This window comes from Dermacentor variabilis, chromosome 6, assembly GCF_050947875.1.
Source record: "Dermacentor variabilis isolate Ectoservices chromosome 6, ASM5094787v1, whole genome shotgun sequence".
Classification (NCBI taxonomy): domain Eukaryota; kingdom Metazoa; phylum Arthropoda; class Arachnida; order Ixodida; family Ixodidae; genus Dermacentor; species Dermacentor variabilis.
The window spans coordinates 11,883,087-11,905,861 of NC_134573.1; the positions used below are offsets into that span (position 1 = coordinate 11,883,087).

The 22,775-nt window shown below is 45.2% G+C and overlaps 1 protein-coding gene across 10 annotated transcripts in view; it reads left to right on the plus strand.

The window, feature by feature from the left end:
• qtc (GRIP domain-containing protein quick-to-court) overlaps nucleotides 1–22,775 on the plus strand; it is a 243,365-nt gene that overhangs the window by 196,964 nt on the left and 23,626 nt on the right. For 9 of the 10 annotated variants that reach the window (XR_012828838.1, XR_012828840.1, XR_012828839.1 and 6 more), the window contains one exon: nucleotides 5,929–6,219. Coding sequence is in view for 7 of the 10 variants with exons in the window: in XM_075694765.1 (XP_075550880.1) it covers nucleotides 5,929–6,205 (277 nt within the window). In the remaining 3 variants the exon portion in view is untranslated. Of the gene's footprint in view, nucleotides 1–5,928; nucleotides 6,220–7,583; nucleotides 17,754–22,775 lie in introns of those variants that run through there. The other variant, XM_075694762.1, reaches the window with a different exon arrangement.

Here is a 22,775-nt window from a genome sequence, read left to right on the forward strand (position 1 = left end):
ATGCCGGTATGAATGGGCACCTGTTCCCTGCATTGAAAGGCTTGGGATGTCATTTCCAAAACAGTGCTGAGGTGGAGCAGGCGGTGCGGCAGTTCCTTGCATATTTCTTTGCAGGGCACCGAGTTTTACCAGAGTTATTCTTCAAACTGATTGCAAGCTATGACCGATGTCTCAGTGTCGGTGGCAACTATGTGGAAAAATAGTGCAAGGTGTATAGTTAATGATGTAATGGTGTTTTTTTTTTTGGCAGTCAAGTTATTATGTGAAAATAAATGGTGAAACTTACTTTCGGAATGTCCCTCATAGATTGCGACATCATCCTCAATGAAGTTCAAACGGAGGTGTACGAGTTTCTATGCAAGGAACCGATGGCTGTACATAATTCAGTAGAAGAGGTAAGCCTGTTGCTGAAATAGATAACATGTTGCCAGCTACAGTGTCAAAAGCAATAAGGATTTCTCGCAAAGCTATGGTGCAACATCCTTGCTCCGAACGGTTCTTACCCGCCATGGCGGCCGCATTCGGATGGGATTGAAATGCAAAGTGCTCATAGGTTTAGGTGAATGTTAAAGGGACACTAAAGGCAAATACTAACTCGACATGGACTGTTTAAATTAGGGGTGTGCGAGTACCGAATAGTCAGTATTGAATCGAATACAAACAAGAAAAAAAAAGCTAAATATCGAATCGAATATCGAATAACAAAATTATTTAACAGAAGCTCAAATATTTACAAGTTCTCATGCAAAAAAATCAGCTGTTTGTATGTGATCTAGGTTCAACTTCTCCCTCTGGGACGTAACAATGATGCCAGCCATCGAAAACAACTTTTCATTTGGTACACTCGTTGCTGGAATGCTTGTACTTCATGGCCATCTTGCACAGTCCTGAGAAGTGTTGCTTGCCTGTTCCTTTCCAGAATGCTAGATGGTCTTGGTCGTTACTGCAAGTGGGCTCTCAAATACCGCTGAAACTGCTTGGTGTTGGCTGTTTTGGAGGAGTGTCTTCTTTTTGGTGACGCTGCCAGCTTCTCAATGCTGTCCCAGACACTACTGACACACACCTTGTGAGCTGTAGATGTTGACGCTTCAGTACAGTCACTTGATGCTTCTCCAGGAGAGCTCTGCAACTCAGTACTTGCAAGCTCCAAAAGCCTTGTTTCCTGGAACGTTTGAGCATAAACGAGCTTCTTAAACCTTGGGTCACAGGCGGTTGCTTACACATACTTCTTTTGCTCGTCCTGCCCTGGAAACCTTGGCCTCATGCTTTTCAGCAGGTTTCTTGCAAACTCTGAGATGTCGTCATCGGCTCCAATGCATTCTTTCAGGACCATTTCTGTTCCATAGAGAAATGGTACTACTGACGACAAAGTTGCACACTTCTGGCCACTAAAATCTTTGGTTGTCAATGCAATTGTTTCCAAGAGCTTTGACGAGCCCAGCCACTCCTTTCCACTCCTGTGGTGTCAGGTTGGGCACAGTTGTCTCGGAAGTGGCATGCTCTAAACAGACAACTTCTTTCAGGTACACAAGACTCGAGAGAATGTCGTGCCCACTGTTCCATCTTGTTTCCACATCTTGAATGAATTCCTAAACTGAGAGCTCCATTTGTTGCTGGCAATCATCCAGTCTTGATGCAGCTTGGGCACTGTGTTTGTAATGACCAACAATTTCGCGACACTTCTTGAGAATGGCAGGAACTCCTGCTGTTTTTTCCTTGGCATCTTTTATAGCTAGTTGCAGTGTATGGCCCATGCACTGCATTGGGACACAAGAAATGCCCCTAAGAGTCACACAGAAGTTTTGTGCATTGTCTGTCACCACGTAGACTGGCACTTTCTGCAGTGACAACTCCCAGATACACTCTTAGGCAAAGTTACACCCTTTGGCTTGCCCCTTCTGCCACACAACAATAATCGTTATCTGCCTTGATGCGTTTCCTTTCTTTAACGCTGCGAGCCCGGAACTTTCCAGTTACGAACGGCACGCGCGTTACCAGAAGGGGCACTCCAAACGGTGTAAACTGTTCTATGCTGATAACGTGCTTGTCGTTCGTTACTGGAAAGTACCGGGCTCGCAGCATTAAAGAAAGGAAACACATCAACGCAGATAACGATTGTTGTGTGGCAGAAGGGGCAAGCCAAAGGGTGTAACTTTGCCTAAGAGTGTATCCATCATTGCTTGCAGATGCTCCAGGATGTTGCAAGCCGTGTGGCTCTTGGTCACATTCCCGTTGTCCAATGCAAAGCTTCTCATCTCGAAGCTGGAGGTTAAGTAGTGGCACGTGAGGCTGATGTAACTTTGGTTAGACCTCAACGTGCACATGTTTCTTGTAAACAAGATAAACTCTATGCCTTCCTGGAAGTCCGTATGCATTCTCTTCTTGACAACCATGACTGTGTCTCTGTACAACTCTAGTATGATGGTCCTTGAAAACACCATGCAGCTGGGTATCTTGAACAATGACCCCATGAGGGTCATCAGCTCTTTGAAACCTCTATTTTCGACACAGATGTACAGCTGAAGGTCGAGCACCAGCATTCGGGCAATCCTGGTGGTTATTGCCATTGTCTCGCGCTGCGATAGGTCCTTGCCCGACTTTAGTGCACTTTTGATGAGCGGCTGTACACCGTCTGGTCTTCCTTGCTTCATGCTGTCTCTCAAAAACACACTGTGCAATGAAAAATGCTTGTTCTTGAGATGGTTCCCAAGTGGCATCGTCATACTCAATGGCGTTCGAAGTTTCGTTTCACAGCTTTTGCATGTTGGCTCTTGGTACAAGTTTTTTTACGAAATGTTTCGAAATGGCCCTTTTCATTCGTTCAGTCATGTCACCCGTGACCAAGAGCAGGATCGTCGGACTACATTTTCCGACAGATAACACAGATAAAATTCGGAAGCAGAATATGTCAGCTTGATTTTTGATAGCGAGGGACTTGGTGGTTTCGGATCGCCCGGCGAAACGACGCCAACAGCCAACGACGTGGAGTGCACGGGAAAATGGGGGAAGAGAAACTGGTGCCACCTCTATCTCGCTTGCAAAAGTAGGACAGAAATTGGTTGGCTCTGTGGCCGAGAGGTGGAGCGAGTGCCACCTGCGCCGGCCATGCAGCGATGCAACGCTGCCAACGCAGCAAGCCGTGACAGCAATGGGGCTGTGGTGCGTGGTTTCGCGGTTCGCAATGGTGCGCTTTCATTTTGTGCTCACGAATTGCAGCCTCCGATTCCTCTAAACTGTATCTACAGATTTTGCTTGTGAAGGAAATGAAACATGGTGCAGCCTGTGCGAGTAGTACAAGCAAAAGGCTGTTTTAATTGAATTTCACGATTCGGCTGCGTCACGACTACAATTAAATCTGCGTGCTGTCGAGTTTGTGGCATTCAAAGTTTGTGTATTTAGTTTGTGCGCTAGACCTTGATGGAACAGTGGAACTGAAATGTGTTTCACATATTGCCTGCCAACCAGGCTTGCCGAATCTATCGAGTATTCAAGTAACCAAATACTTGAGATTCGATTTGCGAATCGAACTATTCGAGAAGTTACAATTCGATTCGTATTCGTATATTCGAGTATTTGCACACCCCTAGTTTATATACCATTCCAGAAACCTTGCAAAGTTTGTTTCAGACCAAGAAAAGACTTAGTTTATGCGAAAATTGCATCTGAAGGGTCTGAATACCTCTATGACAATTAAAATCTTCCGCCACCCCCCGGGGAGTGGTGATGTTGCATACGCCACCCCTGCCCCTTGCAGTCAGCGGCAAATACGTTCCCAGAGCTAATCATTTCATGCCTTTCGGCAGGTGCTGCATGCGGTCATCGGATGCTTCACTGAGACACGGGCAGTGCAGCCGCTAGAATCGGTGAGCCTGGTTCTGCGCAGGGTCTTCGCTGACAGTGGGTTGCCGTCTGCAGTTTTCGTCCGCAAGCTGTCACCCTCTCGTCAGCACATCGCCTAGCCTGCACCCCAGACGCTTGGGAATGCCTACTTAAGGAACAGCATCGCTCGGCTTCTTTGCAGTCAGCGGCAAATACATTCCCGGAGCTAATCATTTCATGCCTTTCGGCAGGTGCTGCATGCGGTCATCGGATGCTTCACTGAGACACGGGCAGTGCAGCCGCTAGAATCGGTGAGCCTGGATCTGCGCAGGGTTTGCGCTGACAGTGGGTTTCCGTCTGCAATTTTCGTTTGCAAGCTGTCACCCTCTCGTCAGCACATCACCTAGCCTGCACCCCAGATGCTTGGGAATGCCTACTTAAGGAACAGCATCGCTCAGCTTCTTTGCAGTCAGCGGCAAATACGTTCCTGGGGCTAATTATTTCATGCCTTTCGGCAGGTGAGCTCTTACTTATATTATCATTTAAATTTTTTGCCGCTGACTTCACAGAAATACCTTCTGGTTGTGCTGCTTGCTGTAAACCGTTACCTTTGGATGCAAAATTTTTAACATGTTCGGCTTGCCAAGAAGGTTTCCACCTTGGAAAACGATGCTCTACAGTAGTTGAGAACAGCTACGCAAAAATGAGTACAGTTAAACGTGAAACCTGGCTGTGCCAAACATGTCGACCGGAAAAAAGCACACAAGGAGACTCGACACAGACAGCACAAGAAGAATCCGTTTGCACAGCAATTTATTGCTGCAAATGAAAAACTAGACCAACTTGCATCCAACATAGAAATACCACGAAAGTACAGGAACTCCTTGCATTTAATGACCCGGTTGAAAAGATCGAGAATGCGATACAGGAAGTGCATACTTCAATAGAATTTCTTTCCACAAAATATGACTCGGTATTGGAGACAGTCAGCAAACAATAGGCTGAGGTGGCGGAATTGCGTTCCAATGTTGACTCCCTGTCTTCTGCCGTTGAGTTCCAGTCAGACCCGATTGACAAAATAAGTGAGCAAATGAATGAGATGGAGCAGTATAGTAGGAAAAAAAATTTCGAGATTCACAGGTTTCCCAGCAAGTCAAAGGAGAACTTGCAATCTTCCCTCAGTGACCTTGCGCAAAAACTTGAGATACCTAACTTTGCAGCAACTCAAGTCTCTGCTATCCACTGTCTACCCAGTAGGGACAATACTGCACCAGCTATTCTTGTCCAGATGTGCTCCGTTGAAGCGAAGGAACAATGGTTTCGATCACTTAAAAACCTGCCAGGATTAGCTCAGAATGATTTTCCACGGTTGTTTTTCAATGAAAACCTTACATGGGTCAATCGTGAACTGTTCTGGCTAGCTCAGACTAAAGCAAAGGAAAATTCCTTCAAGTACATCAGGACAAGAAATGGCAAGGTGTTTGCAAGGAAGGGAGACGGCGCTCCACTCGTTCGAATGAATAGAAAATCTGACATTGAAAGGTTTATCTAGTTATGGGTAGTACTTTCAAGGCTTGCAATGACCTTTTAGAAGTTTCTCTCTTTTTTTTTGTTATCCAGGTAATGACGCTTTCCATGTTACTCACGTAAACATCAGAAGCATTCGTAAGCACTGGGACCATTTAGTTAGTAGCCATTCTATCATCTGTTCCACTGCTTTTTGATGTCATCGTACTCACCGAGATAAATATCTCTCAAGGTCTATTTTCTAGTTTCGCGCTACCGGGCCATTTGTCGTTCTCCTTTTTTGTCCGGTCCGGAAGGGTGGAGTTGTGGCTGCCTTCGTAAAAAACACTTGGTCAGTCTCCGAACTAAAGTTTCCTTTCAACCATGCCGAAACTGTTACTCTCCACTTATCTAATCCTCGATTTTCATTGGCCTTGCTTTCTGTATATTGTCCCCCGTGTGGTAACAGGCGTATTTTTTTGGCTGAGCTCAACTCTGCATTATTTTGTCTAGGAACCGATGAATGTATTTGCCTCACAGGTGACATTAATATAGATACGCTACGTCCAACCTGTTTAAAGTGTCATGGCACTTCTCTCGTAGGAAGGGCCAGGAAGCAGCACAGTTTGAGCGAAATGAGGAACTGCAGCATCGTACCGAGGTCGCCAGTCCTTCGGCACTGCCGGCTTTCCGGGGGGTGCCTGGCACTGAGCGGCAGGCAGAGTACACGTTGCGCTTCCTCAAGGATGCCGTGTACTACTTCCTGACGGACCGGTCCGATTGCCGGGGACATCTGAGCGCCATCCAGTCCATCCTGGGCTTCTCGGAGGCCGAGCGCGCCGCTGTGGCCAAGGCGTGGCGGCACAGGGGGCGCCTCTGAACTACACTGCCGAGGTGTGTTCTTGAGATTCCAGGGTCCCTAGGGCACGAAAAATGGTTGAAAGTTGCAATGTGTTCAGTAGCAGTGAGCGTAGGAGTGTCATTGTCAGAGCATTCCAGCTGCATGAAGATTATATAGCTTCATTCTAATGCTTCAGCATTTCCAGGCATGGCTTTCACATTTTTAGTGCTGGCCAGGCCTAATGAAATGCACAGTATACTTGAATGACTTACACATCGAAGGATTTGGAGCACCATGTTGCGGGAGGGGCTGTGGAAATGGCAGCTGGTCGGGAATCCACAGAGTCAAATGGCTGGCTTGTGTTACATGTCAGAAAGAGGCAGCATTTGGTCACAGACATTTTATTTAATTTATTTAGGCATACTGCAGCCCCTTTATGGGGCTATTGCAGGAGTGGGTTAGACAGAAAGTAGTCATACAAAAAAACAAGTAAACAATAACATATTAAAAATTCACAAGAAATAAGGCAGATGACACAAATGAAACTCAAAATAACAGCAACACTGAGAGTCAGTACAAAAACGAGAATGAGTCAATACACTGTAACAACAAGAAAATACATAAATACAGGTGTAGTTAACTTTTAACAGGAAATCGTTTAATGGCAGTGACCTAATTGTTCTGAGAATTAAGTTCCAGAATTCAGTAGTACGTGGGAAAAAGCTGTATTTAAATTTATTGCATCGAGCAAAGTAAGGCTTAATATTAAGGCTATGGTGACTCGTACTTGACCGAGGAATATCTGAAGGAATATATATGGGATGTGAGACACGATAAGAAAAATTGACGATGCCATGCAGAAACTTCAATGACTCAGTGTGACGGCGTATGGATGAAGGAGTTTGGTTCAAAGTAGATAAGGCACGAGTGGGTGAAAATAGTGATCATAGTGACAATATATATCTTGGCCATTTGATTTTCACATTACACCTTGTCCCTGAAAGCAACAGGAGTCTTCAGGTATGCTATGCATTTAGGGTGCCCCTTGGGATATGCCAAAGAGACAGCTCTTTTATGCAGTTGTTGGGAAGCAGAGACAGTGCATGTCTTCACTCAGTGCACTGTTGTGCTCTGTTGTTGGCTGGCACATTGAACAGCTACTTGGTGGTTATCCAGCTTGGCCATATAAGTTCTCTTGCTTGTACTCGTACTGAAGTACGGATGGCCGTTGCAGGCGAGCCACATTTCACAAACAGCTATGGAGTGATTAACAGAACAAGGAGCGCTGCTGAAGCCAAAATTTCAACAAAAAGAGTTAAGTTGGCCGACACAATCAGCCTTGTATGCACTGAACGCAACCACGTTGGAAACCGAGAGCCACATGCATGACGCTCACACAGGTTGTTTTCTTTTGCAGACGGTAGTCGTTTGTGTTCTTAGAACAGCGCCCCTCTTTGAGACGGGGACGGCTGCGGACGGCGCGCTTTCGCCGCGATACCCAAGATGTGTGGACACATTGCGTACAAGCTCATGTAACCAAAGGCCAAGCTGCCGCCTCGCTCCACCGGATACAGACGCATTCTTGGCAGGGGTGGCGGCGTTCCTGTGGCGGTGGGGGGAGACAGTGTGTACGCCGTCGAGCATGCGTGTGTAATGGGAGACCTCACAGCCGCGTCGCGCGAATGTGTGATTCTGCGGCATGACTGGGATTAGTGGCTTGGGAGGCAATTTATGGTTTCATAGAACATGCCAGTGCACCGGGCTGGCTGCACCAAGGCGTGTGTACCCCAAGCAAGAAGGCCGTGTGGCATTCATTTAAGTGATGCTGATCTGTGTGTTCCAAAAACTGGACTAGTAAAAAGGGGCAGTCACATAGTGTATTGTTGATGGTCCTGCCTACTTTAACATCAAACTGATTGGTAGAATGTGAGCGAGGAAGCCGAGAATAAGGGTACCGCCGCAGTTCTCAAGAGTATTTAAGAGAGTGCGTATAGAAGAAAGGGGAAAAAGCGGCAAGCCGATAATCGGCTACCGCTAATCAATGTATACGACTTTGTCTTAATAAAGCTATGTAAGTCTAAGTTGGACACCCTGAGCGCAAAGTGTCGCGGACGGCAGTGATCACTCCTTGAAGATTTGTCTGCCTGGAAGACCTGAAAGAGAAGAAACTTTACTAAAGGGCTTGTCCTTATCTGTGCAGCATGTAGTCTTTCTTTTTTTCTGCTTGTTTCCTATTAGTCTTCGTAAATCGGTCCTTGAGATATGTGATTAATTCCTTATTTAGGAAGTTTGTTATTGTCTGCTGTACAAGCTTGCAGTCAGAGCTTAACTTTCGGTAACGCATATAATTACTGAGCTGTTGGTGAGCTGCTTATCAAATGTTGCCTTCAGTGACATTTCTTGTTCTAACGCTGTTACCTACTTAACTAAAGCTTCCATTTTCTTGTGAACCTGTCTCTTCTATTCGATCAAGGCTATGTGGCATTTGGATTTGATGTGGGCACTCTGCAGACAAAATTCTCAGCAAGAAGCAATTGAGCTGTTGTAACTCTCGTAGCGCATGGGTCTAAGCTTTTTTTTTCACTAGCCGAGTACAAACATGCATGCAAGAAGGTAGGCGTCCACTATGCGTGCACAGCATGGTTGCCTTCAGTACTTGTGTCTTGCGGCATTTTCTCTTGTCTTTGGCCCAAGATGTATGCAGTTGTGTAAGCTGTGATCGAGTTGAGATCCAAAGAATTTGAAACTTCCTCTTGCTAGAGTTGCCTCTTATGTGGCGAGTATCAGCGAGTGTTATCAGTAGTTATGTTTAATTATTTTCAAAGGAAACAATGTGTTCATGATGGTTGGTTCTAGTTGGGCCATTTTTAGTGTTATATAAGGCGAAGTCAATTTTGCCGAATGATTGAAAAGTCAGCAAAATCATACCCATCTTCAAGTCAGGTGACAAGAGCGATGTGAGTAATTACCGTCCCATATCACTAACTAGCGTTCCCTGCAAGTTACTCGAACACATCATGTTTACTAATGTCATTCATCACTTAGAATGTAATAACTTCTTTTTTAAACATCAGCATGGTTTCAGAAAAGGCCTTTCAGGTGAGACACAACTAATTAATTCACTACAAATCTTTTTCAAAATATGGACGACAATGCTCAGACTGACTCAATATTCATTGACTTCTCTAAAGCATTTGATCGTGTTGCTCACTGTCGCCTCATTTCTAAACTCTCATGCTTAAACATTTACGAACTAACAATTTCTTGGATAAGAAACTTTTTGTCTTTTCGAAAGCAGTCCACTGTCATTGACCAGTACTCTTCCCCTTTCAGTAACGTAACATCAGGCATACCTCCTTGAACCTTTACTCTCCCTGATTTTCATCAATTACTTGCCATCTAACATTACATCCAATGTTTGACTATTCGCAGATGACTGCGTTACCTACCGTCAGATCCGCTTCCCCACTGATCATATCGCTCTTCAACATGACCTTCAGTGTGTCACTAACTGGTGTTGCGATTGGCAAATGACCCTGAACACTAACAAGTGCAATTTAATGACATTTACTCGCAAAAAATCCTGCTCTATTTTCAGTTACTCACTTGGCAATAGTATCGTCGCTCGCACATCTTCATAAAAGTGCCTTGGCATTATTCTAACACGTAGCCTTTCATGGTCATCCCACATTGAGAAAATAATTGCTAAAGCATCGCGCACTCGGATATCTAAAACGTAGCCTTCGCAGCGCTCCTTCCCTCACCAGAAAGATAGCCTACCAAACATTAGTGCAACCCCAGCTTGAATTCGCAGCTTCTATATGGTCACCTCATCAAGCACATCTAATCCATCTTCTCGAGTCGATCCAAAACCGCGCTGCGCGTTTCATTGCCAGAGATTATTGCCCATTTTCGAGCGTAACTAACATCAAGTTGTTGTTGTCGCTTTCATCTTTGGAATCACGCAAGAATATAGCATTACTTTTTCTTCTGCACAAAGTCATGCATAATGTACACCTATCTACTTTACCACTCATTCGTCCCTCCCACACATCTATACATCTGCATAATCATCTCAGTTTCCAACGCATCTTCGGTCACACCAATGCATTCAACTGCTCAGCTTTGCCACGTGCGATTGCGCTGTGAAATGGTCGTCCCGATAACATCGCTGACATTAACGACCCATTAACCTCCAGACAAAAAATCAGTGAATATTTGGCTAGTACTTAGCGAAAAACAAGTATCTGTTTTAGTTTTTTTGCTCTTAACTTCGTTGTTGTGTATTGATGTAAGCATTTGTTCTAAGGTTTGCTTTACTGTATACTGAAAAGCTAACAACTGTTGGTTTACCTTCTTTTCTTTTTATCTTTATTTTGTGTTCTTTGTTTATTATTTGATTCTCGTTCTGTTCATATTTATCTAACAAAAAACATGTTTTTGCTCCACAATTGTTATCTGTTCCGCCCCCCTCACGCAATACTTCTTCTGGAGCCTGTGAGGTATATCAAATAAATAAATAAATAAAACAGATGCTACATGCAACCAGCCTTTCTCATCAACCACGCTTTGCAAACTGTGTTTTCTTTTTATTTATGGATACTGCAATTTTGAAGAGAGATCATATCAGGTGAGGTACATAAAAAAGTGTTTACAGTCGCCGATCATTTATTCGGACCTCACGGGGACTGCGGAAATGTCCGACTAAACAGGTGTCCGAAAAAGCAGGTTAAGAAGAAAAAAAGAAAGAAATCCTTTATTTCCACGCACTTATTCGAGCTCTGCAGTAGGCTTGAAGAAATCGTGAATGCGCCGTTGCATGCTGTTCTGTTTATGTGCAATCAGATAAGCCTGAATCTCGGAGAGGGTCATACGGTCACTATAGGTGGCTGAAAGCACAGTCACGGCTTGTACCAGCTCTGCATGCGACGGCAGTGTAGCACATGGTGCGTCATCTTCCGACTTGGAGTCATCGTCTGGCGGTGCAGCAGAAACCTGACAAATGATCTCGCCGTCATCGAGTTCTGCGCATGTCAGTACAACATGTCAGCACCTGTGAAACTGTCAAATCAGACGGTGTCCGGAATCGCAATGCAACGCTGCGCAGGTCCCCGCAGAACATTTTCGGCGTCAATAGGGAGCACATCGGAAGGTGACAAATCCTAGGCCTCCCAGCACTCGCTTGCCGGCATGCTCCAGCGCAGTCTGTGCGGGCACTGTTGGTGCCATTAGACACTTGACGCGATGTTTCCATATGCCGCGTGGATCACCGCAACCTCGACACAGCACACAAAGCAAACACCACCCCGCCGACACCAGTCGCACAAACGAAAAACGTAGCCTGCTCGCAGCGTCATGCACGAAGAAACAAACAAATCAGCTGCTGGATTGTCTTGACATGGCTTACTAAGTTGAGACCAGAATTGCTGTAGCGACTCTATCGAACCAGGCAGAAACGATGATGATGAGCGGGGATTTCCAGTAGCGCCACTTCGCGGGGCAGCAAGGAGGCTCTGTTCAAAACAAAAATGACGCTCACCTAGTCGAACCATGCACCGGTCAAAGTCGGTGCATGGTGCTCTCGATTGAGTTGGCTCAAGGAGTGTCCGAAAAATCAGACGAGAGGTTGCAAGGTGTCCGAACTTTCGGCAATTGTTATACATTATGGTCTATGGGGAGAATGGCGGTGCCGCGAAGCAGACCGAATAATCGAGCACGTCCGAATTTTTGGAGTCCGGAAAATCAGTCGGTGACTGTACTTAAAAATGCACAAACCTGATAAAATAAAAACAGCACGTATATGACAGTGAATGAATATAAGAATTTGTTAAGTGTCGAAAGCAGAAAATTGATGAATAACACAAATTATTTAGAGACAGAACAGCAAACCCTAAATAAAACCAAAAAGGCAGAACAGGACCAACACTTCATGCCTCTCTCACCCTTTGTTTTCATCCTTTCGATGGCACCATTGCCTGATGTTGAGTGTTTTAAAAGGCCCACCACACTTTAAACATTTCAAAGAAACCTGGTTTGACAGCCACAGCCCGATAGCTTGCACACTGCAGGGAGTGCCTAAATGTCCAAATAATTTAGAGTCTGAATAATGTATTCACTAGAGCTGTGCGAATAGCAAAACTTTGAGTGCAAAGCGCATTCAAATAATAAAAATTGAGTGCGAATTGAATAATCTTAAAATATTTTGCAAGTATTTTGCAAATATTTTCAGAATACTGCCAAGTTCAAATTGTAGATGAAAAGTTCTGGGAAGCATGGCTGGAAAAAAAATTAAAAATTTATTGCACTACCAATTTTTTTGCAAATGTACTTTCACATAGTTGTTCACAGAAAAAAGAGCAGTCCCAGTGTAGTAGTTCTGCTGAATGAATGGTTGAGAGTTGAATTACTTCATGTTGTCATGGAGGAAAGTAAGTTGTTCAGCATGTCCAGGCATGCTCTTCTACTGCTAACTCCACCAGACAGTGAGAACAGGCACTCACTAGACACACTTGTGGCTGGTATAGGTAGGTATCTCTGGAAGCTGAGCCAGCAAAGGGTAAGCTTTTGCACCTTGCTCTCGCCACCAGTGGCAAGGGTGTTCTTTCGGTCCAGAATCGCATCTTGCAAGTATCTATTTCTGCTTCTGGCTGTGAATGCTGTCATTGGCTTACGAGGGTGTCAAAATTTTTCCACAGTGCTGAGGTAGATTGCATAGCTTCCTGAGCCATCAACACATGGGACTGTGTGCTATTCAGTTCGCCACAAACTTTTTGCACATTTTCAATTGCCAAATTCTTCAGACAGTTACCCATCGCTCCATCCTCTTGGTACACCACCAATTTGAAACGAGGGTCCAAGAACACTGCCATGTTTGCTGCTTGGTCATCTTTGTAGTTGGGAAACCTTGTTTTCAGGCACTTTGCCATATTAGCAGAAAATACAGATGTTGCAAACGGTTGAGTCTCAGCATTGCTTAGGTGTGTGAGTAAGCACTAAGGGATGGGTATGAGAGCTTAGAGTGTTGGACAGCTATCAGCTCCAGCTACGGTTGTTGCTTCATCAAGCGGTGTCAAAGCAGCAACATGCTCATTCATTTCCCTCGATTCTGTCACTGAAAAGCTTTCAGTGTGTTCAGATGCAAGGTTATCGCTACTCTCAGCTCCACAAGCCTGGAAAACTTTGCAACTTCGCTATTCCACCTTGTATCAACATCTTGCACAACTAGATGAGACGGCTTGTTTAGTTTTTTTCTGGCAACAATTCAGTCTGTTATGTGCCTTTGGGCTGTGCTTGTAATACCCAACAATGGCTCTTGCTTTTTCACAAAGCAAAGAAAGGCCTGGGGTCATTTCCTTGGCATTGTTGATAGCTAGCTGCAAGGTGTGGGCAAAACAGGTTCTTTCAGACCAAGAAAGGGTATGCATGGCTGCCCTGATATTGCACGCATTGTCAGTGACCACATAAATTGGAAAAGCGTTCTCTGGAATGTCCCATTCGGCAACCAGACCTTCAAGCATTCAAGAAATTCTAGTTGCTGTGTGCTTTCCTGGAAAATGAGCAGTGCTCAGGTTGTAATGCATCAACTTGTACAGGGAGTCCAAGAAGTGGCATGTCAGGCTGAGATAGCTTTCGTTTGCTGTTGCCATCGAAATGTCAGAGGTGAATGCAAGTGATGCAATGCCGTCCTCGAATGCTTTGTGCAGCTCCAGACGAACCCGCTCCCTAGTGTTATCATTCAACTTGGTCACTAGCGTACGAGACAGCGTTGTTCTTGATGGTGGCTGATAACTGGGAACTGCCTCATTCAACGGGTCCTTGAAACCACGATCTTCGACAATTGCATACGGCTACAAGTCGAGTGCTATCATTCTGCCAATCTTTAGGTCCAAAGCATGCTGCTTCAATTCCGGCAACGCTGCTTTTTTTTTCCTAAAAGCATCGACGACACTTGGTTGACTGAAACCGGCGTTTGCTTTAGCGGCACCTTGAAACTCTGCACACAATTTTTTATGCCGCTTCAAATGGTTCACGAAAGTGGCGGTCATTGCCGTTGGTGTCTTCAGCCTGTTTCTGCACAAGAGACAGACTGCTTCAGACTGAGAAACTTTTTCAAAAAAGTTCCAAATCGCGCTTCTTGTGCCTACGGCCGGCAGGCGCAGACTCTGTTGGGGCTGGTCACGTTCTTCCATCGCGACGTTGAGCCTGGCGCACACAACCCAAGGCGTGAAAATGAACGTATGTCGCATGACACTGCACAGCACTTCACGCGAGACTCTTAGGGCTAACGTGCAGAGGCGTGAAGACAAAAGTACGTCGCGTGATGGCGTGCACTCGTTGAGCTAGCCCCCCAAAAAAGGCGAGAAAACAAAAGTATGTTCGCATAATGTTTCCGCGTGGGACTCCGTCAAGCTAGCGTGCAAAGCCAAATGCACGAAAGTATGTCACGTAACGATGTGCACTCGTAGAGCCAACCCGCACAAAGTCGAGGAAAGCGCCATGGCACAGCGTTTTGTGTGAGGCCCTGTAGCACTCGCGTGCACAGACAAAGGCGTTTGCGCAGAACTCCGGCTACTCCGTTAGAAGCGCACACTCCATCGCGCATAGCCATCGCGTGAAAACGAAAATATGCCGGTAGCTGCCATGTAGAGGCGCAGCGTTTGCGGTGCTGCAAGATTACTCGAGAATGTCACTTTTCTAAACACCCAGAGCACGAGAGCTTGCTTCGGCACCCACCATGTAACTACAGACAGATGCTGCGTTCTGCCCTTCTCTGAACAGCGCGTTGCCGTGCTGAACTCAGCGTCGATTTTCGGTGCTCGCCTTCGACCTTTTCGCTAGATAAGGCCTGACAAAGTTTGCAGCAAAAATTGGGCTAGTGCCCTTCATTTAAAAATGCGGTGATTTGACTCCTGGCATATGAAACCGACATTTTTATTTTCCGAATGTTCGAATAATTCGATCGAATAGTTCTAATAGTAAAATGCAGTGCGTATCAACTCAAATAGCAAATGCTGCATGCAACCTGTTCAATCACTATTCAGACCATTATCATGCTTCAGCTAGATACCAAATTTACATTCCCTGTCAACTTAGCAAACTTCATTGATTGCACGGCACTTCCCTCACTTCATCAATACAAACACATCAGCACAAACATCAACAGTGAGAGGTGCAGCCGGCACAACTTTCACGAGAACGACTGTAAAAGAAATGACAAGGGACGATTAAGAAAAGGGGAAAGTTAAAGAAAAGGACTCTGAACGAGTTCAAATTATCCTATTTACTGAATTAATGCGGGTCAAATTAACAAGGTTATACTGTAGTATCTTTAAGAAGAAAGACATGGTGAGTGTTGTGAATGATTCTGCTGTAGGAGAGCTATGACTTTGTGTAGACACATTGGTTTCTCAGACAGTGCATACAGGGAGCTAACTTCTGCGCCATAATTTGCAGTCTTTCAATAAGAATGCTTTGCCTTTAGGGAGCCTGAAACGCACTTGCCTCAATTTAGGTAAAGTAATGTTTTATTTGCCACACCTCATCACTTTTGCATCATTTTAAGCCCATGTGCAAGGCTCATTGTTCAAATACCGTATTTACTCGCGTAATGAACCCACTCGCGTAATGAACCCACCCCCCACTTTTGTCGTCGAAAATTGAATTTTTTTTTTTTTTTTACGTCGCGTAAATAACGCGCACCCGCCCGCAGGGTCGGTGTTCAGCATGTTCGCGTTATCTCGGCTCAATTGGCCGGCGCTGTCGACTGTCGACGATCATAAAATTGTCTGATCGCGCAGTGATAAAATAAACATCATTTGAAGCCAACGATGCTGAACACCGGCGACGCGAACGCGGGTGACGCGGGCGTCGACTGCACGCTATCGTTGATCGGTCATTGACCTTGCATGATTCGTTGGTGGATGCGCAAAGGGCTTTACTGGGGCGTCCTCTTTGAAATGGGGTGACGGCAGTTTCCACCACGCTCGGCTATTTTCTTTGTATTTCTCGAACCAATTTGTCAAACTTCTCTAGATTCTTTTTTTTTACAATGATGATGATGATGATGCAGGTTGCCGAGTGCCATCTATTAAATGCAAAGCAAACCTCTGCTTATAGCGCCATGCATGCGCAGTCCTATTTTGTTGCTGTTTAAGTGCTTCGCTACGACCTTTGCATTATTTCGTGCGTGCTGTGCATTTTCTGCGCGTTGTGCGATGGGGCGTTACGCTAGCTACACGGCCGGTTTTAAGCTCAAAGTCGTGGAGCATGCTTTGGAGCATGGCAATCGCGCGGCTGGACGGCATTTTAGTGTAGACCCCGTGCGTGTGCGCTACTGGAGGAATCAACAAGAGGAACTCAGAGCGACGAAGAAAGATCGCCGGGCCTTTCGCGGGCCGAAGCAGGGCAAGTTTCCTCGCGTCGAGGAAGAAGTTCTGAGCTATGTGAAGAGGCTCCGCAACGAAGGATGTGCCGTATCCCACGAGCTGATACAGAATCACGCGCGGGCCACTGCAAGAAGTCACGGCATTGCCGCGAGTGAATTTAAGGCGAGCAGTGGTTGGACGACTCGTTTCATGCGCCGGAACGTGTTGTGCCTCAGAAGGCGTACTACGTTATGCCAGCGGCTGCCGGCAGACTGTGGGGACAAAGTGCGTGATTTCCACCGCTTTGTCATTCGGATCCGTGAGGACAAAAAGTTCCTGCTGTCGCAAATCGGGAACGCGGACCAGACGCCTATAAACTTTGACATGCCAAGAAACAGCACTGTCGATATGAAAGGTGCGAAAAGTGTGCAGGTTAAGACGACGGGCGCCGAGAAGCAGCGGTGCACCGTGATGTTAGCTGTAACAGCGGACGGCAGGAAGCTGCCGCCGTTCGTCGTCTTCAAAAGAAAGACTCTGCCAAAGGGAACTCTTCCTGCCGGTATCCACATTCGCGCCCAGGAGAAAGGGTGGATGTCGGCCGAGCTGGTGTCCGACTGGCTGAAAACAGTCTGGGGACGGCGGCCCGGGGCTCTTCTCCTGCCATCGCTGCTTGTTATGGACAGCTTCCGCGGCCATCTGGAAAAAAATGTCCGCTGCCGAATGAGCGAGTTACGCACGGACCTCGCTATCATCCCAGGTGGCTTGACATCAGTGCTGCAGCCCCTTGATGTTTCCATTAATAAGCCCTTTAAGGACAACGTGCGCCGGCTCTATACAGAGTGGATGGCCGCGGGAAACCACGACCTGACTCCCGCAGGTAAGATTAGAAGGCCCACCATCGACATGCTCTGTCGATGGATTCTAGAAGCATGGAGTGTGATTCCCAGCGAGATGGTCGTCCGCAGCTTCAAAAAGACTGGCATCTCCAACAGCCTCGACGGCAGTGAAGACGACGCGCTGTGGGAAGACGATGACGCCGACGAAGTCGCAAGCGATATGAGTGGAAGCGTGGATTCAGATAGCGAGCCCGAGTGAGACAGACCATAAGCAGCCAGCAGCATGAAAATAAAAATGAATTTTTAATTCACATTCATCGCGTACGTGTTTTTACTATAAAGGTAAGGTTGGGATTGCGATTTTCCTATCTTCATTGTGACATGAAATTTCGACCTAAAAAATATCTAAATTTTTTTTCCCCGCGTAATGAACCCTCCCCCCAAATTTATGTCAACTTATCTGGAAAAAAGGTGGGTTCATTACGCAAGTAAATACGGTAGAACAATATGTGAAACTGGTGTAGGGGCTGTTTCCTCCTTCCATTACTGTCATGGTCACCTTTCATCTCATTTACAAGCTGCTCAGTAGACCGGACATACAGTTTTGAATGACATCACGCGTATAAAATAACATTTTGTTTTGTTTTGTTTTGCTCAACTGGACTCCACACAACCATTCTGTCTTATTATATTTAAAAATAAGAAAATGTTCAGTATGAGACTCAATAATCGAAAGCCATTTCTTTTAAATGCATATATTTGATTTCATTCACAAATTTCATGGTTTAGACAGCCTTAGCTTTGAGACCCCTTGCACAGGTTGTGCAGCCCTGTTACCATTTGAACACCAACGTGACACTTTTCAAGAGCGGCATCCTTCTGTCTGCCGACTTGTGTGCTGGTGCCTACCGGGACAAGGGCAGCTGCCAGTCTTTTGATTAAGTGATGCTTTGCATATTGTGGGAAATCATCAGCAACATGGAAGGTTTACTTCAGATACTCCAATCTAAATGCTATCCACTGCACTAAATTCAACGAGGCTTTCTGAATGTAAATAAAAGTTAATCTGCACCGACTGTAGGGAGCCAATTCTTTATTTGGCCATCGATGTTCTTGCTGAAGACTTACAAAGTTGCAAAAATCACAAAGTTAAAGAAAATTGAAGATCACATTTACAACTCTGGAAACTGGCAATAAAAAATATTGCAGTACTGCAAACTGCACCTACGGAGCGTTTTCCAGACACCTAAAGTGGACCGGCCTCTCCAATTAAGTGCGGCAGTAAAAACGCCGTTTGTGCATTGGGCACTGTTTTCCTAGTTCAAAATCGCCCCCAAATTGAATCTGCACTCACTTTTATGGGTTCAAAGCAGGAAAATAAGTAGAAGTTTCATTAGAGTTCTTAAAACATGGTAGAAATCTTACAATAACCCAAATATTTAGCAATAAATTCTGTAGTGCAGTCCACATATGATATAAAAGAAATTGATTGTTATAACCAATTATTGCTATATCTGCACTGCTGTAAAAAAGAAAAGCTGCTGAGCATAGCTTTGTAACTCCGAACCCAAATTTGCTACTTGCATTAAAAAACAGATGTTAGAAGGTAGGCTCTGAAAAATAAAATGTTTAGTTATAACTCTAAACAGCATGTGTAGTGTTAGGTACGCTGAAATAGTCAGAAATCTGCACTTGCTTTCACGGCAGTTTCAAGTTACAACCTTGGTGTGCATCCAGCAGCTGCGCAAACACTGGCAGCAATCCTTTAGTGCGCACGAAATCCATGAGCGACTCAATTGACGACACCACACTTTGCGTGAGCATCGGGTTCCTGGTCAAAGGCAGGCGACTGTCAGTCTCATCGTCACTGTTGCTGCTCTTGGTGCCTCCGTCGCACAATGGCACCGTCTGTCGCAACAACGATCGCCTCATCGGAGATCTCTTCACAAAACGAGGCAGCGCTATCTCCACTCAGGAACTCCTCCGTTGAAGCAACACCCGTTTCATGGTCATTAGCGACATGCTCCCAGAGCTCGGTAATGTCAGCGGCTTCCACTGTGTTGGTTTCACTATCACCGGGCTTTCTCCCTCGCACATGAAGCCTGTCTTTCGGGAACGGTTGCGTCTAGTAGAAAAGTTGTCCCTACCCCTTTTTTGGTGGATTGGTATGGCCACTGATTCCAGCCTTCATATTTGCGGTGATCCGGCTTTTCAAAATCGTCGATATTGTCATCTGCGCAAGCTCATACTTCTTCGAGTCTTGCAAAATTTGCTGCTTGATCTCAAGCGACACAGCTTTATGCCTTGTCGACGCGATCATCCACAAACTGGGTTGTCCACTGCGCATTGCTGTGCTCACTGAGAGAGAGAGAGAGAGAAATTTTAAGAAGGGCGGTCACTGCACCACTTCTCTTCTCACTTTTCACTTTCTTTTGCCTTTCTCTTCTCCGGAGCACGATCGTAGACATGATCATCATCATCTTGTTCAAGCAATCTCGTGGCGCATTGCGCCAACTCACGATGCTCTCTGTGGCTTTCTCGATCAGCGCATGGACAGGATGCGCTGCTCAGTAATATAGTGGCAGATACAAACTTGCCTAGGAAAACATTTCGCCCTGTCTTGGCATCGTTCATTTAAAGGGACACTAAATGCAAATACTAAGCTGACGCAGACTGTTTAAATACCATTCCTGAAAACTCTCAACACTTGTCTCATGCCAAGAACTAATTTAGTTTACAAGAAAATGTCAACTGAAAGGTCTGAATATCTTTATTACAATTCAGATCCCCCACCACCAAACCAGGGAGTGGTGAGGTTGCATACGCCATCATCATCCTTCGCTGATGGCGGTGAGCAAAACGGCACCCAGCAGACGGTGGTACGGTTTTGTGCACAAAATGCAAACATGCGGCCATGGGGAAACCGAACCAAGGCAGAATGATGGATTAGCCACTGCAGCTGCCTTTGGTCAAGTGACGTGGACCGCTCGGGCATCCTGTGACATCACATGGATGTAAACTTTCCTGCTACTTGCAGTTTGTGCGAGTTTCATGAGCCAGCAAAGCCAGCGCAGCACTATGCGATAGCGGAACTACTGAAGTGCGAAAGTGTGGGCGGCGCAAAGTCAAGCAAAAATGAAAACTTTCGACCCCCCGCATCATTGTCAAGAGTAACCTCAATGAGTTGTTTTTTTTCTAAAAATGAAATAGGACTGGACAGGTAGCATTTTCTCTGGACCTATAAAGCAATAAGATGGTGTTTTTATAACGAATGGTTGAGTACTAGTGACCGAATTTAAATGTGGAGTGCCTTTGTCATCAGGCAAGTACTTGAATGACCTGGGGGGAGTCTCTAATAGTGTCCTGCATTTACCTCAATTTCTCAATTATTAAGGCTCTGTTCGCGATAATATTGATGCCTTAGAGGTTCTTGAGCACTAATCATCACTTTAGCTTGACTTACTATTTGCCTTCACCGCGCCAGGAACGTTAAAGACATGCTAGTGCACATAAAAATCAGCCAACAGCATTCTCCCATAATAAAAACATGTTGCTGCCCCAGGTGCAAAAGCTGCAGGGTCCTTCAAAGTGACATTAAAATTAAAAGCACCGCAAATAGTTATGCACACGAAGTCAAATCTAGCTTCACTTGTACAACTTCGGATGTGATTTGTATGCTTGAATGTTCCTTGTGTAGGAAACAATACATTGGGGACACGGGACAACCAATGAACGTCAGATTAAACGGACATTGTGCAGACACAGCTAAAAAGCTTCCCAAAGCCGTTGCTGAGCATTTCAACCAGCCAGGTCATAACTTTGATGAACTTAAACGCTACATCTTACAGTCAAATTTCCGTTCTGAACGAGAAAGAAAATACAGAGTATCATACCTTATCCAAAAGTTCAAGACATTGCAACCAATAAGCATAAACGTTTCAGAGGGAGCTTTAGAATCTGTATGCTATGCTAAATTTCAAGCTATAGACAACAACACTAAGTTTGATTTCCTAACTTTTCTTCCTTTTTTTTCCCCTTTCTTTCTTCCTCCCCCCCCCAGCCGGCGTGTCAGACGCCGTTAACACGCCGGCTAACATGCGGGCATTGACGCGTGCTTGACAGATGGCCGAGTCACTGGCCTTGTGCACAGCGTTCCTTTATTCTCAATTCGACACGCTGACACACATTCGCTCTTTGCCGCACCCACCCACCTTACACCCCCCCTCCTTTAGAAGAACCCCACCTATACATACTGTGGCGAGGAAAGCATATGTTGCCTTGAAGAAGACAAGTCCACTTGTCGAAACGTTGGCTCCTGCTTTCACTGAAATATTTAGTGAACCAAAATCAAAAAATAACGGGAAGTCTGCTGTATAACTATAATTTGTGAATAGGACTTTTGCAAAACCCTCATAAACATAGCAATGATCTCTTGTATGCTCATAAACTGAATTTGACCACTTGAGATGCTCTAACAGGTATAGTTTACAGAACTGTTATAGAGTAGATGTCCATTAATTCGAGTTTGGTTAATTAGATCTTTTGGTTAATTAGATCCTGACCAAAGTAATTGTGTTGGGCACTCATGCATGTCTATAGGCCCAACTTTCAATATCTCGATCATAAAATTGACCTTCAGCAGATAATTGGAACTTGAACAGTCAGCATGCATGCGCCTGGCCCCTATGATGACCCCTTTAGTGAATGCATTGAACACACATCATTTGCCGTTGAAAATGCCTTTTTTTGGCCTGCCCTAGGAATATTTTCAAGCAATAATCACTGACAAAGTCTCATTACGGAACTTACCCAATTCTAACGTGCAACCTTCTTTTTCCGTTCACTAAAAATGGGCCAAAAATTGCCTATGCAGTTCAGTCGGATACAAAACCAAGACCGCCTTCATGTTGTCTGCATGCTTTACCGCATAATCAAATGTATTGCAGCGAAGCTGACTTTGGAAAATCGTGTGGTGAAGCTGGCTTTGGGCAACCTGCTGCCATTGTGCAACACAGTTTTCTTGCTGAAAAATTGGGTGCATGTTAGATTTGAACTTTTTTTAGGAACTTTAACGTCATTTCTATGTTAATTTAATACATTAGACAAATAGAAAGTGGTCGCCCATTTGTTTCGGGGACAGGTTAGAATCGGCCAAATACTGACAAATGAATCAGCGGTGTGTTTTCGGGTTTTTTCTGCATCTTGTTTAATTTGACCTACCGGCTAATTCACTCAATTTCGTCATTCCTGCAAGGTTTGAATTAATGGAAGTTGGCTGTATCTGTTTTTAATGTGTTAGCATCAGGAGTGTGGAAAAACATGAATTGTTGGAAGCTGGTCACGTGATAGAGGTACAGAGGGGATGGGAAAGCTTAGAAGGCCTATGTGTGCGCATGTATAGTGCAACTC